Source organism: Podarcis bocagei (genome assembly GCF_964188305.1).
Source record: "Podarcis bocagei genome assembly, chromosome: 8".
Classification (NCBI taxonomy): domain Eukaryota; kingdom Metazoa; phylum Chordata; class Lepidosauria; order Squamata; family Lacertidae; genus Podarcis; species Podarcis bocagei.
The window spans coordinates 41,809,600-41,821,643 of NC_138133.1; the positions used below are offsets into that span (position 1 = coordinate 41,809,600).

At 43.0% G+C, this 12,044-nt stretch overlaps 2 protein-coding genes across 7 annotated transcripts in view; one reads left to right on the forward strand and one right to left on the reverse strand.

Annotated features, from left to right (window-relative positions):
- Nucleotides 1-1,820: 1,820 nt before the first annotated feature.
- PSMG2 (proteasome assembly chaperone 2) lies at nt 1,821-10,078 on the reverse strand. 3 transcript variants are annotated; one of them, XM_081205670.1, is made up of 7 exons: nt 9,949-10,078; nt 8,862-9,033; nt 6,413-6,471; nt 5,582-5,700; nt 4,261-4,431; nt 2,691-2,841; nt 1,821-2,130 (listed from the first exon to the last, which is right to left on the reverse strand). In XM_081205670.1, exons 1-7 carry the CDS (start codon nt 10,006-10,008, stop codon nt 2,035-2,037), a joined length of 828 nt encoding a protein of 275 aa, XP_081061796.1. In that variant the 5' UTR covers nt 10,009-10,078; the 3' UTR covers nt 1,821-2,034. The 3 variants fall into 3 exon arrangements, with proteins under 3 accessions (XP_081061796.1, XP_081061798.1, XP_081061797.1); XM_081205672.1 differs by lacking the exon at nt 9,949-10,078 and adding an exon at nt 9,630-9,782; XM_081205671.1 differs by lacking the exon at nt 9,949-10,078 and adding an exon at nt 9,615-9,769.
- The window catches only part of CEP76 (centrosomal protein 76), a 138,401-nt gene continuing 136,273 nt past the window's right edge, over nt 9,917-12,044 (forward strand). For 2 of the 4 annotated variants that reach the window (XR_014010900.1, XM_081205606.1), the window contains exons 1-3: nt 10,303-10,618; nt 11,169-11,324; nt 11,822-11,903. Coding sequence is in view for 3 of the 4 variants with exons in the window: in XM_081205606.1 (XP_081061732.1) it covers nt 10,556-10,618; nt 11,169-11,324; nt 11,822-11,903 (301 nt within the window). In the remaining variant the exon portion in view is untranslated. Of the gene's footprint in view, nt 10,038-10,302; nt 10,619-11,168; nt 11,325-11,821; nt 11,904-12,044 lie in introns of those variants that run through there. The other 2 variants (XM_081205604.1, XM_081205605.1) reach the window with 2 other exon arrangements.

A 12,044-nucleotide genomic window follows, 5' to 3' on the forward strand; every position in this document is an offset into this window, starting at 1 on the left:
AAAATGAAAAAGAATAAGTAATGGAGGTTTTTAAGCAGATGTTGGATGGCCATCTGTCACGGATGCTTTAGCTGAGATTCCTGCATCACAGAGGGTTGCACTAGATGGCCCTCAGAATCCCTTCCACCTCTACAATTCTGATTCTATGAAAAGGTTGATGAGCCCACTCACAAGTTCTTGTAAAGAACTAGTTTCTTAAAATTTGTTTCTAATGGAACTTAATCGCACTGTGATACACTTTTCAAAAGGAAGATGGTAAATTTAAATAGTATGGTCTGCAGGGGAAATCTGCACTAAGCTGGGCTTCATTAGAAAGCAAACTGAGTTCAATGGGTCTACTCTTGAATATGACCAATATTGGCTATTGCACAACATAAGCAAGTTAGTATGACTGGCTAAAAATGATGCAGTTCTGAACACAAGGTAGTATCTTGCTATGTCATTAAGAAACGAAATTGCACTGAAGGCTTCCCTTCTGTTGTGTTTCTTGGGCTGCCCACAGAGTCCATGGCCCAGCTAATGGGTTTATTTGGGGTTTTTTTTGCTGAAGAAGTGCCTGACATGTGGCTGCAGACTTCCCTTAGACAAGATCTCTGCCTATTTTGTTTGAGCCCATTTTGGGTTTCTTGTATTTGAGGCAGATCTACACATAAACTATCAGTAATAACACATCTATAGGCACAGTGGAAACTGGTTTCCTACACAGATTTGTTTTTAAGGTTAGAGTATTCTGAAAATAAAGCATGCTTACGGAAAACAAACTGAAAATTGGTATCAGTATTAACCCTATCCTTATTATACCCCACCTTCCAAAGACTGGGTAAAATGTCTACCCTTCAACAAAGGGAACATAGTCACACTTTAATATACAAATGGAACTGAAGCATCACGCTCAGTCTTGAGCTGTTTTTCTGTTTCCCAGTTAACTTTTAAAAACAAAAATTGCTTGTTTCTGTAAGCCTTGGATTTTCCCTAGCCTACCTTTCTCTTGCATGTCGGTGGCACTGTTTTGCTACATAAGGCATGGTACTTACCTCTGAAAGCTGGAAATAGAAGGAATAACAACTTTGGTCTAAGACTGAAAAATACAGTCTTGTTGATCATCATCTACATAATGTAGTAAGAACTAAATATTCATTGAAGTTACTGTTCTTCTGAAGACTTTAAGGCAGGCTTCCTCAACCTCGGCCTTCCAGATGTTTTTGGCTACAGCTCCCATGATCCCTAGCTAGCAGGACCAGTGGTCAGGGATGATGGGAATTGTAGTCTCAAAAACATCTGGAGGGCTGAGGTTGAGGAAACCTGCCTTAAGGTGTCAAAAGCAGCTAGCTTTGGGAATATAAATGCTGGATATTAGACATGCATGTTATGTCATTGCAGATATCTGAGCATTTCCACAGTTTTAGGCTGCTCAGCATTGTACCTCTAAGGGTTGTTTGTGTGTGAATGTGTACATATGTTTTCATTCAAAAGATTCATAGTTCAAATCTCAATTCAGCAGGATTGATTTTTGTATCGAAGTTGAATATGGTAAATTGTGATCTTTTCAAATATGCACTAGTACTTTGTGCCAGAATTCTTGACAGTCTTTACAAGATGACCACACAAAGTTTGATGCCTCTCACCACCTCTATTTCCAACAAGCCCATCATCCTTTTTGGGTGTGTTACATATCACTTGGAATATGTTTTCAGACTCTGTTTGCATATCAACTACCTGGATTTTTCCTCACTGCATGAATTAAGGCAGAAGTAATTAAGCATCTGAATAAGAATGAGAAAAGGCCTGGAATGTTTCAAAAGTTAAGCTAAACTAAAAGCTTACAGGTAATGAATTTATTATGGGGAAAGTATTTTCATTCCGTATAGTTGTATGTTACACTTTTCTTTAGGTAGCCTCAGCATTTTAAAATATCTCTGGCAAGAAGATCTGCTCATTCACACAAGGTTATGCGCAGCTATTAATCATATTAGAATCCAAAGTGTAAAACTTAAATTTTAAATAAGTGGTCCATAAACAAAAGAAGAAGAGAATTTAAAACAACGCAGGTGGAAGTCCACTGCCATAGAGTAATTTCCAGGAACTTGGTATTTTCCATCTGGAAGATTTAGCTGGAGAACTGCAGCTTTCCTAATTTCAGGGGGGGAAAGTCACAAGACAGTTTTATTCTCAAGTAGCAAAAGCAGATTGTCTCAAGCACATGTATTTATATACACTCTAGCATTCAATTATATGGCTTTTAAGTAAAAGTGTTCCAATGCATCCTACAGCTCCCAGTCTATGTCAACAATTTCAAACCATTCTAAGGAAATGGTCTGAATGAAGGAACTTCCCTGAATTTTTCTTCCAGATCTGCAGCCATGATGTGTCCCCAAGCATACAAATTGTTTCAAGGCACCCCCATGACAAATGCCAGATGAGAACAAAGCATGCAACCTATAATATGCCTCAGGGCAGGGGCTCTGAGGCAATTTTTTGTCAATTCCTCCATCCTCCCATAGCCCTGTGAAAAGCTGATCCAAAGGTTGCATTCTTTTCACTGAACAGCAACTTTGGATCTAGCCCATTGCCCCTGAAGACAAAAGGGCAAAGGTTACAGTACAACAATATTCATATGTTGCAACAGTATTCGTAATTTCACTTTAGAAGCACCTTTCTAAGCGCTAGAATTCCAAAACTAAAAAACCTACCATGTTTACCGTGGGCTGGCATACTTTTACTTGGTTTGCAGTTAGCTGGAGCCATTCATTAAGGTAGTCAGCAAGTGCCAGGGCATCAGGGATATTGTCTCCCTCTGAGCAAAACTTCAGCAAAACTATCATTGGAATACCTTTTGAACAACTGGAATAAAAGCAAAAGCAATTAAATAACTGGACAGAAAAATTCTCTGCTGTCACTCTTGCTCATGTTTGGGCTGTAAGCCTGGAATGGATTAATGTGGACCTCCAGATGTTGAACTACAACTCCTGCTGTCTCTAGCTATTGGCAAGCCTGCTGGGAGTTGTAGTCTTGGAACATCTGGAGGCCACAGGTTCCCTCTCCCTCCTATAAGCCATAGAATCACACACACATAAACACTAAGTAAACGAGTAAAACAATCCAGCTAATCCAGCATTCTTCTTCCTTAAAGCAAGCTGAGGTGACATAAAAACCAAGCTTAATCAAGCAAGGATTCCATGCTGTTTGCTACAGCACAATGACTGTCTGAGAACCACCAAGATACTCCCTGAAATTTTAAGACCTTAAAAGGACCAAAAGGAATGGAGTGGAGAACAGTAGGACAGGTACATTAACAACAGAGCTCTGCTTTGACCTTGAATAAGTGTGAACTAAGGGATTGGCTCTTCTTGACAGAATCCAGAAGGGATTAATTAGACACAACTAAATAGAAACACCAACTTTTCCCCTTGGTATCCACTCTTGAGAACAGAGAATTTTAGAGCTAGTTATCTGACCAAGCTCTCACCAGTTTCCTTCATAAATGGTTTATTGAACTGTATTTCCAAGTGATTCCCACTACAGTCTTGGATGGCTATTACTACAAAGTCCCATATGCAGATAGACTTTGTATTTGTGGTCAACCTCAGGTGGAAGATCCAAGAGATTTCCTTCTGAAACCTTTGTTCACACAAGCAAGCGGGCACAGCCCAGCATAAATGGTTCAGTTTCTTCTACTTAAAAATAATAGCTTTATAAAAGAGAGTAGCCCTCTATGCACTAGCTGCACAAAAAAGTAGGAAAAAGCAATTACAGTGGTACCTCGGATTAAGTACTTAATTCGTTCTGGAGGTCCGTTCTTAACCTGAAACTGTTCTTAACGTGAAGCACCACTTTAGCTAATGGGGCCTCCTGCTGCTGTGCCACTGCCGCCACGCGATTTCTGTTTTCATCCTGAAGCAAAGTTCTTAACCCGATGTACTATTTCTGGGTTAGCGGAGTCTGTAACCTGAAGCATATGTAACCTGAAGCGTATGTAACCCAAGGTACCACTCTAGATAAAATCACGCTAAACTGTGATGGTGGCTTAATGGTCATTAGTTTCTTAAATTATCCTTTGATTAGAATTTCATCATATTTTTTCTGCAAAAGTTTCCGTTGATAACATGTTGTACTCCAACTTCAGAGTAATTTGAGGTGATAATTTTAACTTTGGTGCTACTTGATAAGGTACTCATTTGTGTCCTCTTCCAGTGCAAAGTGCCTTTCACTCGCACTTTAGAATGGTAATTTTCAATATTATTTTTTTACTGCCTCACCAACCTTTCAGTGAACAATAGTTTTGTGATACCACCTCCTGGAATGTGGAACACTTTCTCATCTGTTACTCCAGGGAAAGCGGCTGTTTGCTCCAGTTCTCTCCTGTTCAGTCTCTGCATTTGATCTCCAACTGCTTTCTCAACAGCAGACGAAAGCAAATATCGCAGTGAGGTACTGTCAATAAACCATGAGATATACGCATAAGCTGCCACAAATTACAGTTGGGAACTTTGAAAAAGCAGGTTAATTTGATTTGTAATGCATGCTGAATTACACCTTTGTCATGAAAGACATTTTTGCATATGCACATAAAAAAGGAAAAAATTACTCTAGCCTGCTAGAATAACAAGACTTTGTGGATGACAAAAATGTTGTAGGTAACTTTAGATCAAAGACGGAATATAAGAAAAGGAAGTTTTTCTTGGGCATGGATAACTGGAGTGTGATGAGGCTGGAGCTGGTTTAAAACAGTATTTACAACCTGTCTTTCTCAAGTACCTAATGATTCCTAGTATAAGAGGAGATATTAAAATATAACACTAAAACACACCTTTGATCCAACACCAGCCCAAATAAAGATATTCTCACATTGCTTCTGTTTCTCTGCTGTAGCATTTTACCTTTTACAGTTTTATGAGTTATTTATTTTCTAACATGCTTCTTACGTCAAGCAGATCAGAAAATTTCTAAATAAATAAAAATTGGGCAGTATCCAACACATCTGTTCCATTAGCACAAGGATTTTAACAACAGAATTCCCCCCACACCCCAATGCATATCTTGCAACCTCCTCAGATCAGCTCTGGAGAGCCAGGGATGCAGGAAAAGAAGGAGGGGCAGCCCTTTTGAGCAGCCAAAAATCCTTGCGTTAATGGAATAAGTGCATTGAATACCAACTGTCATCTCTGAAAAACACTCAGGCCTGAGACTGACCTATCTTAAGGGGTTCATGCAGCTACTGATAGAAAGACTGAATATGTATTTATGACACACTGCACTTATGGCTTCTTTCAGGGTACTGAAAGATGCTCTGGGAAGCTAAGGTGATTGTAGATCAAAGCACAAAATTAAATTAAAACATCAGGTTGTATTCAAAGCTGTCTGGGCACCAAAAAGACCTGCTCACAGAAGCATTCATGCAGCCCCCACACCCAAAGCTGCCCCAAGTGGACCCGCAACCCTTCAGAGCAGATTTTGAGGGTGGATGGGGCAGTGCTGCAGGAAGCAGGGGAAGGTAAATTTCAGCTACATGAATAGAACTCCACTCATACAACGATCGATCCCGCCCTTAAAAAAACATTTCTAACAGTTGGCACAGACATACCCATGAAGCTGTTGGTCATTACGCTGGTAAGCATGGCTGCTGGACAGAAGAACAATTTTTGCAAAACTGCAACTTTTCACCCAGGATAGTAGCGTCTGACAAAAGGACCTATACTTATTCTTTACATCAAGGGGGGGGGGGAGAAGAGGTTAGAAAGTTGTTTCAAATTATCATGTTAAGTCTTCAGGACTTCAAACGTTTTTGAATTGTTAATTATGAAATGGTATGTTTTCTTAGCTGTTTGTTTCTTGTGACCTTTAAAAGTAAGACTATCTTAACTGGCAAAGTTGTATTTTAGAGCCATAACAATATATAACAGTGCAAAGGATTTATTGGAAAGCCATATACTGAAATGATGCCAATTTACCACCTATTTTGCAATTTCCAGTGAATAATTACCCTACTGAATTCAGCAATTGATGACTGATTATTTGTTAACTTACATCTTAAACGTCTGTCAGATTCTTGCTGATTTTTATTTTTTTAATTCATCCTCTGTTGTTTAAACGTATTTGGCACCTTTCTAGAAATGGATTTGAATTAGAAGGTGCCTTCCACAAGCAGGAAAAAATATTTCTATTTCTACATCCTGCAATTGGATGCCCAATTCCCTCATAGAGTCTGGAGTGGCTTGGGATTCTGTCAGTGAACTCCAGCGGACAAAAGCCAGGACAACTGCATTACTTTACCCAAGTTTCACTCCACATCTAAGCCACAGTTAATTATACATCTCATAGGACAATTTTAATTACTCGCCGTCAGGACTTGAAGATTTTTCATTATTTGTTTTCACTTTTGAAGTCTAATACTACTTGCAATGGACACACATACCTTTATGAACAGTGATCTGATTTGTAGAACAGCCAATTGCTTAGAAGGCGCTGCATACACTACAGGAAGAAGTAGCATAAACAATCTATCAAGACCCACATTAAATTACATTTAGTTCCCCTCTCCTCCTGCCCTGTGCTGGCTTGAGGGTTCTCTCAACCCTCTGGAACAGATCTGGAGGAGGAGAGGGGTAAATGTCCCTTTGTGATAGCAGAACTTTTTTTGCTAGCTTCCGCAAAGGCAACAATTTAGTTAAGCAAGTCCCAATGAAATGAAGCTGTTTCAGAACTTACAAGCAATACCCATTAGAACAGAAGGCAATATTACTTTATATGCTTTCACATAGCTATCAAGATTTCTGAACCCGTCCCAATTTCATTTATGATATTGAACCTTTAGAATCATTCATTTCAGGGATCTTGTAGCAATTCTTTAGATGATTATTTTTTGGGGGGTGGGGACACACATATGTCCCATCAAACAAGTAACTGTCTTGATTAAGTACATTTGCAAGAGACTGAAAACACATAAACATAAGAACAATTAACAGTTATTTATACATAACCCACTTGTCAGCTGGGCCAACTATCAATTTAGATGCTAGAGTGATAACTACAACAAGCTTCCCACATGCGAAAACTTCAGTGCTCACACTCTAAAAGCAAAGTAAGATGTTTGAAACTGTCGTCACATGGAATAGTTTGAGCAGTCTCATGATGCAGCTACCTAAGTACATCCCTAGTTGCGTGTGCTGCTTCCTGGTGGCAATTTGAAAGTGTATTATGAACAAAAACTTCAGTGCTCATCTCATATGACTTGCTGCTAGAAGGCAGCAACTACAGTGGTACCCCGCAAGACGAACGCCTCGCAAGACGAAAAACTCGCAAAACGAAAGGTTTTTTCGTTTTCGAGTTGCCTCGCAAGATGAATTTCCCTATGGGCTTGCTTCGCAAAACGAAGCTTGCCCCGGGGACAGCGGGTCTTCTCTTTTAAAGCAAGGGGCGGCGGGGAGAAGCGATCTTCTCCCCGCAGCCCCAGGTCCGGGGACAGCGGGAAGCGCTTCCCGCTGCCCCGGACCTCTTTTGAAGCAAGGGGCTGCGGGGAGATCGTTTCTCCCCACCGCCCCTTGCTTCAAAAGAGGTCTGGGGGCAGCGGCAAGCGCTTCCCGCTGTCCCCGGACCTGGGGCTGCGGGGAGAAGATCGCTTCTCCCCGCCGCCCCTTGCTTCAAAAGAGGTCCGGGGGCAGCGGCAAGCGCTTCCCGCTGTCCCTGGACCTGGGGCTGCGGGGAGAAGATCGCTTCTCCCCGCCGCCCCTTGCTTCAAAAGAGGTCCGGGGGCAGCGGCAAGCGCTTCCCGCTGTCCCCGGACCTGGGGCTGCGGGGAGAAGATCGCTTCTCCCCGCCGCCCCTTGCTTCAAAAGAGGTCCGGGGGCACTTCCCGCTGCCCCCGGACCTCTTTTGAAGCAAGGGGCTGCGGGGAGATCGCTTCTCCCGGTGCTCTGAAGCGGGGCGGGGGGGTGGGAACACCTTCCCCCACCGCCCCGCTTCGGAACGGTGCTCCGAAGCGGGGCGGGGGGCGGGAACACCTTCTGAAGGCTGGCGGGGGGCAAAAGTCTTTGTCCCCCCTGCCTGCCTTCCCAGGGGCTTTTAAATCGCCCCGGACAGCGGAGAAGTCCTCCGCTGTCCGGGGCGATTTTAAAATGCCGCCCGCCAGCATTTTAAGATCGCCCCGGACAGCGGAGAAGTCCTCCGCTGTCCCGGGGTTTTTTAAAATGCTGGGGGTGGGAAGAAAAGCCCTTGTCCCCCCCCCCCAGCCTTCAGAAGAGGTCCGGGGACAGACTGTCCCCGGACCTGGTCTGAAGGCAGTTTCCCTAGGAACGCATTAATTGATTTTCAATGCATTCCTATGGGAAACCGTGCATCGCAAGACGAAAAACTCGCAAGACGAAGAGACTTGCGGAACGAATTAATTTCGTCTTGCGAGGCACCACTGTACAAGCTATGAAGTCTTCTGACGGGGCACATTTGATGGTCCTACATGCACCTGAGGTTCATCTGGCCTTTCCCAGGGACCAAGCCTTTAGTGTGGCAGGCCTTGCCCTGTGGAATGCCTTGCCAACAAAGGTTAGGCAGGAGCCACCCCTGCTCATTTTAGGTGCTTTCTAAAAACGGTATTATTCAAACAGGCCTTTCAAACCTGAGATTATTTACCAGTCAGCTCTTACTGATGTATTACTATTTACTGTTTTTAGTTTGAATACCACCTTGAGATATTTTCTATGAAAAGTATGTATAAATAAATAAATAAAGCAAGCAAACTCCAAGTCAGAAGCTCTCTCCCTCTCATTGCTTTGCACAGATTTTCAAATGCCTGAACTGATCCTAAGGACTGAAGGAAGTGTGGTCGCTTTCTAGGGTGTCTTGACAAGATTTGTGTTTACAGCACATACCTTCAGCATTTGTACAAAGTTCTGTTGCATTCTCTTCTGTCGTTGCATATGGATTATTTCCAACCATCGGCACAAGACAATCAGTATAAAAGTAACCAACTTTGGACATGCCAACTGTGGAAATGACTAAATCTACAGCTAGCTGGCCAACATTTCCCACTGATACAGCTGGCTGAAATGGAAAAAAATGCAGATGAAATGAAATGATGGACACATATGAGCTACATAATCCATAACAGCTTACTGTTTCTAGTTTTGTTTTGTTTTTTAAGAGTGATCAGCTTTAACTATCAAGATGTCCACACTGACAATTAGTTGAGCAGATGTGCAAAGCATCATCCTAGGATTTGGGAGAAGGGCGTTGTGAAAAGTGAGGTTGGAGGGACATGAAATGCAGCAAAAGGTCAGACACAGAGAATCTCTGTACAGTGGTACCTCTGTTTAAGCACTTAATTTGTTCCTGGGGTCTGTTCTTAACCTGAAACTGTTCTTAACCTGAAGCACCACTTTAGCTAATGGGGCCTCCTGCTGCCGCCGGGCCGCCGGAGCACGATTTCTGTTCTCATCCTGAAGCAAAGTTCTGTTCTCATCCTGTTCTCATCCTGAAGCGAAGTTCTTAACCTGAAGCACTATTTCTGAGTCCGTAACCTGAAGCGTATGTAACCCAAGGTACCACTGTACAGTGCTTAGAAAATTTATTAGTTTAACAGGAATTTAGTTTTGTACAGTCAGTTTTGCAGTTGTAGGGATTACCATTCTCAGATTAACATCCTTCACGTGAGAGGCTTTTTTTTTTTTTAGCTCCTTCTTCAGGAGATCCACTCTGTTCCTTCTATGCCCTCCTCGTCCCTTTTCTATTTCGTGCAACCTCCATTAAAGGGCCAGTGGCCCCGCGATTCTTGTCTGGCGGGTGCCCCAATCTCCCCCCCCCCCCTTTAATGCCCGCTCTCCCTCCAGCCCACCGAGGTTGTGAAGAAGGAGGAGGCGGAACTTCTCTCACTGACTCCCCGCTTCGCGACTGACTGACAGCCGCCCGGGCAGCAACAGCAGCGCGCGCGCGCAACCCCAGGGAAGGGATCTCCGTTACCATAAGGAGCATGAAGCCTTTGAAGTCCGGGCACGCGGAGCCATCGAAGGAAACGAACATCTTGTCAACGGGAAGATAGAAGCAAACGTGTAGGCGGGGGTGGGTGGGGGCGTGATTTCTTTCCCCCTTGAGGGGGCCTTTATCTCTCAGCGGCACGGCGTGCTGTTTAACCTAGTGCCTGTCACAATCTCCCCTTCCCACGCCGCGGCCTTATCCAAAGCCAGCTACTGCGCCGGGATAGCAACCTCAAGAAAAGCCCGAGCTGTGTTTGCAGTGGTGGGGTTTAGAAGGGAGCCCGGGAGTAAAGGCTCCGTTTAGCCAGCAGGCGATTGCCGAGGCCAGCCTCTGAGGCGGGCTGTTTCGAAAGGCGGTTGAGCTAGAAGGCCCCGTTCCCGGCTGCGGGTGAGGCTTCCGTTTCTGGTTGGCTGAAGACTGAGCCAATGGGGGCTCTGCAAAAGCTGGTCTGGACACAGGCGGGCGAGTGCGCGGGAGGCTTCCCGTCTCCCTGGTGTCAAAGCCGCTCGTTCCTTTTCGGGAGATCCCCTTAAAGTTAACGCCCAGCTCGTTTTTGTTTCCCTCCCCAAGAAATTGTAGCAGCTGCCCAGCCATGGCTCTGCCTCCGGAGAAAGCCTCGGAGCTCAAACAGATTATTCACCAGCAGTTAACTAAGGTAAGGGCTCTCCGCGTTGAAAGCACTGCTGGGAAAGAAGGAGGAACCTATCTTTAAATATCCTCCAAAGCGGTTTTCCCATATGTTATCTGAGGCTTGTAGCAGAGGAAGCCTGTATCTATATCTATCTGTCTATATCCCACTGATTTTAATAGGGCTTCCTTCCAGGTAAGTGTTGATATTGCAACCTGAAGATTGAGATTGGGGCTGCAACCTTAAAAAGCAGTTGTGATAACTCTTTGTTTTTTTATATGACGAAAGGACCTTCATTTATTCAGTAAGCATACAAAAGAACTGGCTTGATTTCTAAGAAGTCTATTAATGATACAATGAATGACAAACAGGTTTCCTAGGTTGCTTTCTGATAACTCGAACAAAACCAGAACATGTCCAAAATGTGCACATATAACTAAGAGAACATTCATCAGAGTGCTACGAGAGCATTAAAAACCGTTCTCTTTCTTGGAATTACCTTTTAAAATTATATGAAAGTTGAATTGAATTTCATCCAGAGCCTGTATCACATGTTAACAGAAATGTTTCTGTTTAGATGGATGTTCACAGCAGGATTCGAGAAGTGCTTGCTGAGACCATACGTGAAGAACTGCCACCTCAACATCAGCAGCTATCCCAAGAAGATCTAATGAAAGCCCTCACACGACGAGGAATCATTGATGATGTTATGAAAAAACTAAATTTTGTAACGGTGAGTATAATTTGAAGAAAAACTCTCCTGCTGTGATACAAGAAGTGCATGGCATAGTTAAATACAGCTGTATTTATACAAAATCACTTGAATGATTTCAGTGTGATGCAGTTAAAAAGGAGGTTGTGTGATTGTAGTCCTTAATATATTTTTCATTGCATGGCTTGGAAGTACTGGGTGCATTGAGAGCCTGTAAACTACAGAAACCCTATGAGTCACTTCATTGTTTTTAATGAGCTCCTACATTGTTCTAGCTAAAAAAAATGTGATATTTATAAACCTGTATTTTGATGCAAGTGAGCCTTACCCAGAGCTCCTAACTGGATGTAGCTCCCTGTGATGTGTCTCCTATATCTTTGGATTTGTGTCATGTGAAGTGTCCCCTGGATGAATATTTTGGTAGAGCATAATGTATTTCTGGGGTTTTTAATTATATTGGAAGGATTGTAGGAGACTAACTTGAAGGTGTCCTTAATGATATCTTTATGTACTCCTAGGATATAAATGACAAAGAAATTACTTCGACTCCAAAACCCTCTACTCATTTTGTTGACCGACAGGCAGCCGTGCTGAAGAAAAGTATGTTCTATATTACCTTGAGTATTTGATGTACTGATTTTGTATTTTAAATGTATGTTTTAAAGCTAGTATTGTAAGGTTTTTGGGGTGGAATCAAATGTTGTTCAAGTGGACTTCCACTCATGCAGTGGAGCTTCAGCT

Coding starts and splice junctions, on each gene's coding strand:
- PSMG2 (XM_081205670.1), bottom strand. CDS start 10,008: ATGTTCGTTTCCTTCGATGGCTCCGCGTGCCCGGACTTCAAAGGCTTC. Junction 2,842..4,260: donor AAACTATTGTTCACTGAAAG/GTTGGTGAGGCA, acceptor CTTTTATTCCAG/TTGTTCAAAAGGTATTCCAA. Junction 2,131..2,690: donor GCCAGCCCACGGTAAACATG/GTAGGTTTTTTA, acceptor CCCTGAAATTAG/GAAAGCTGCAGTTCTCCAGC.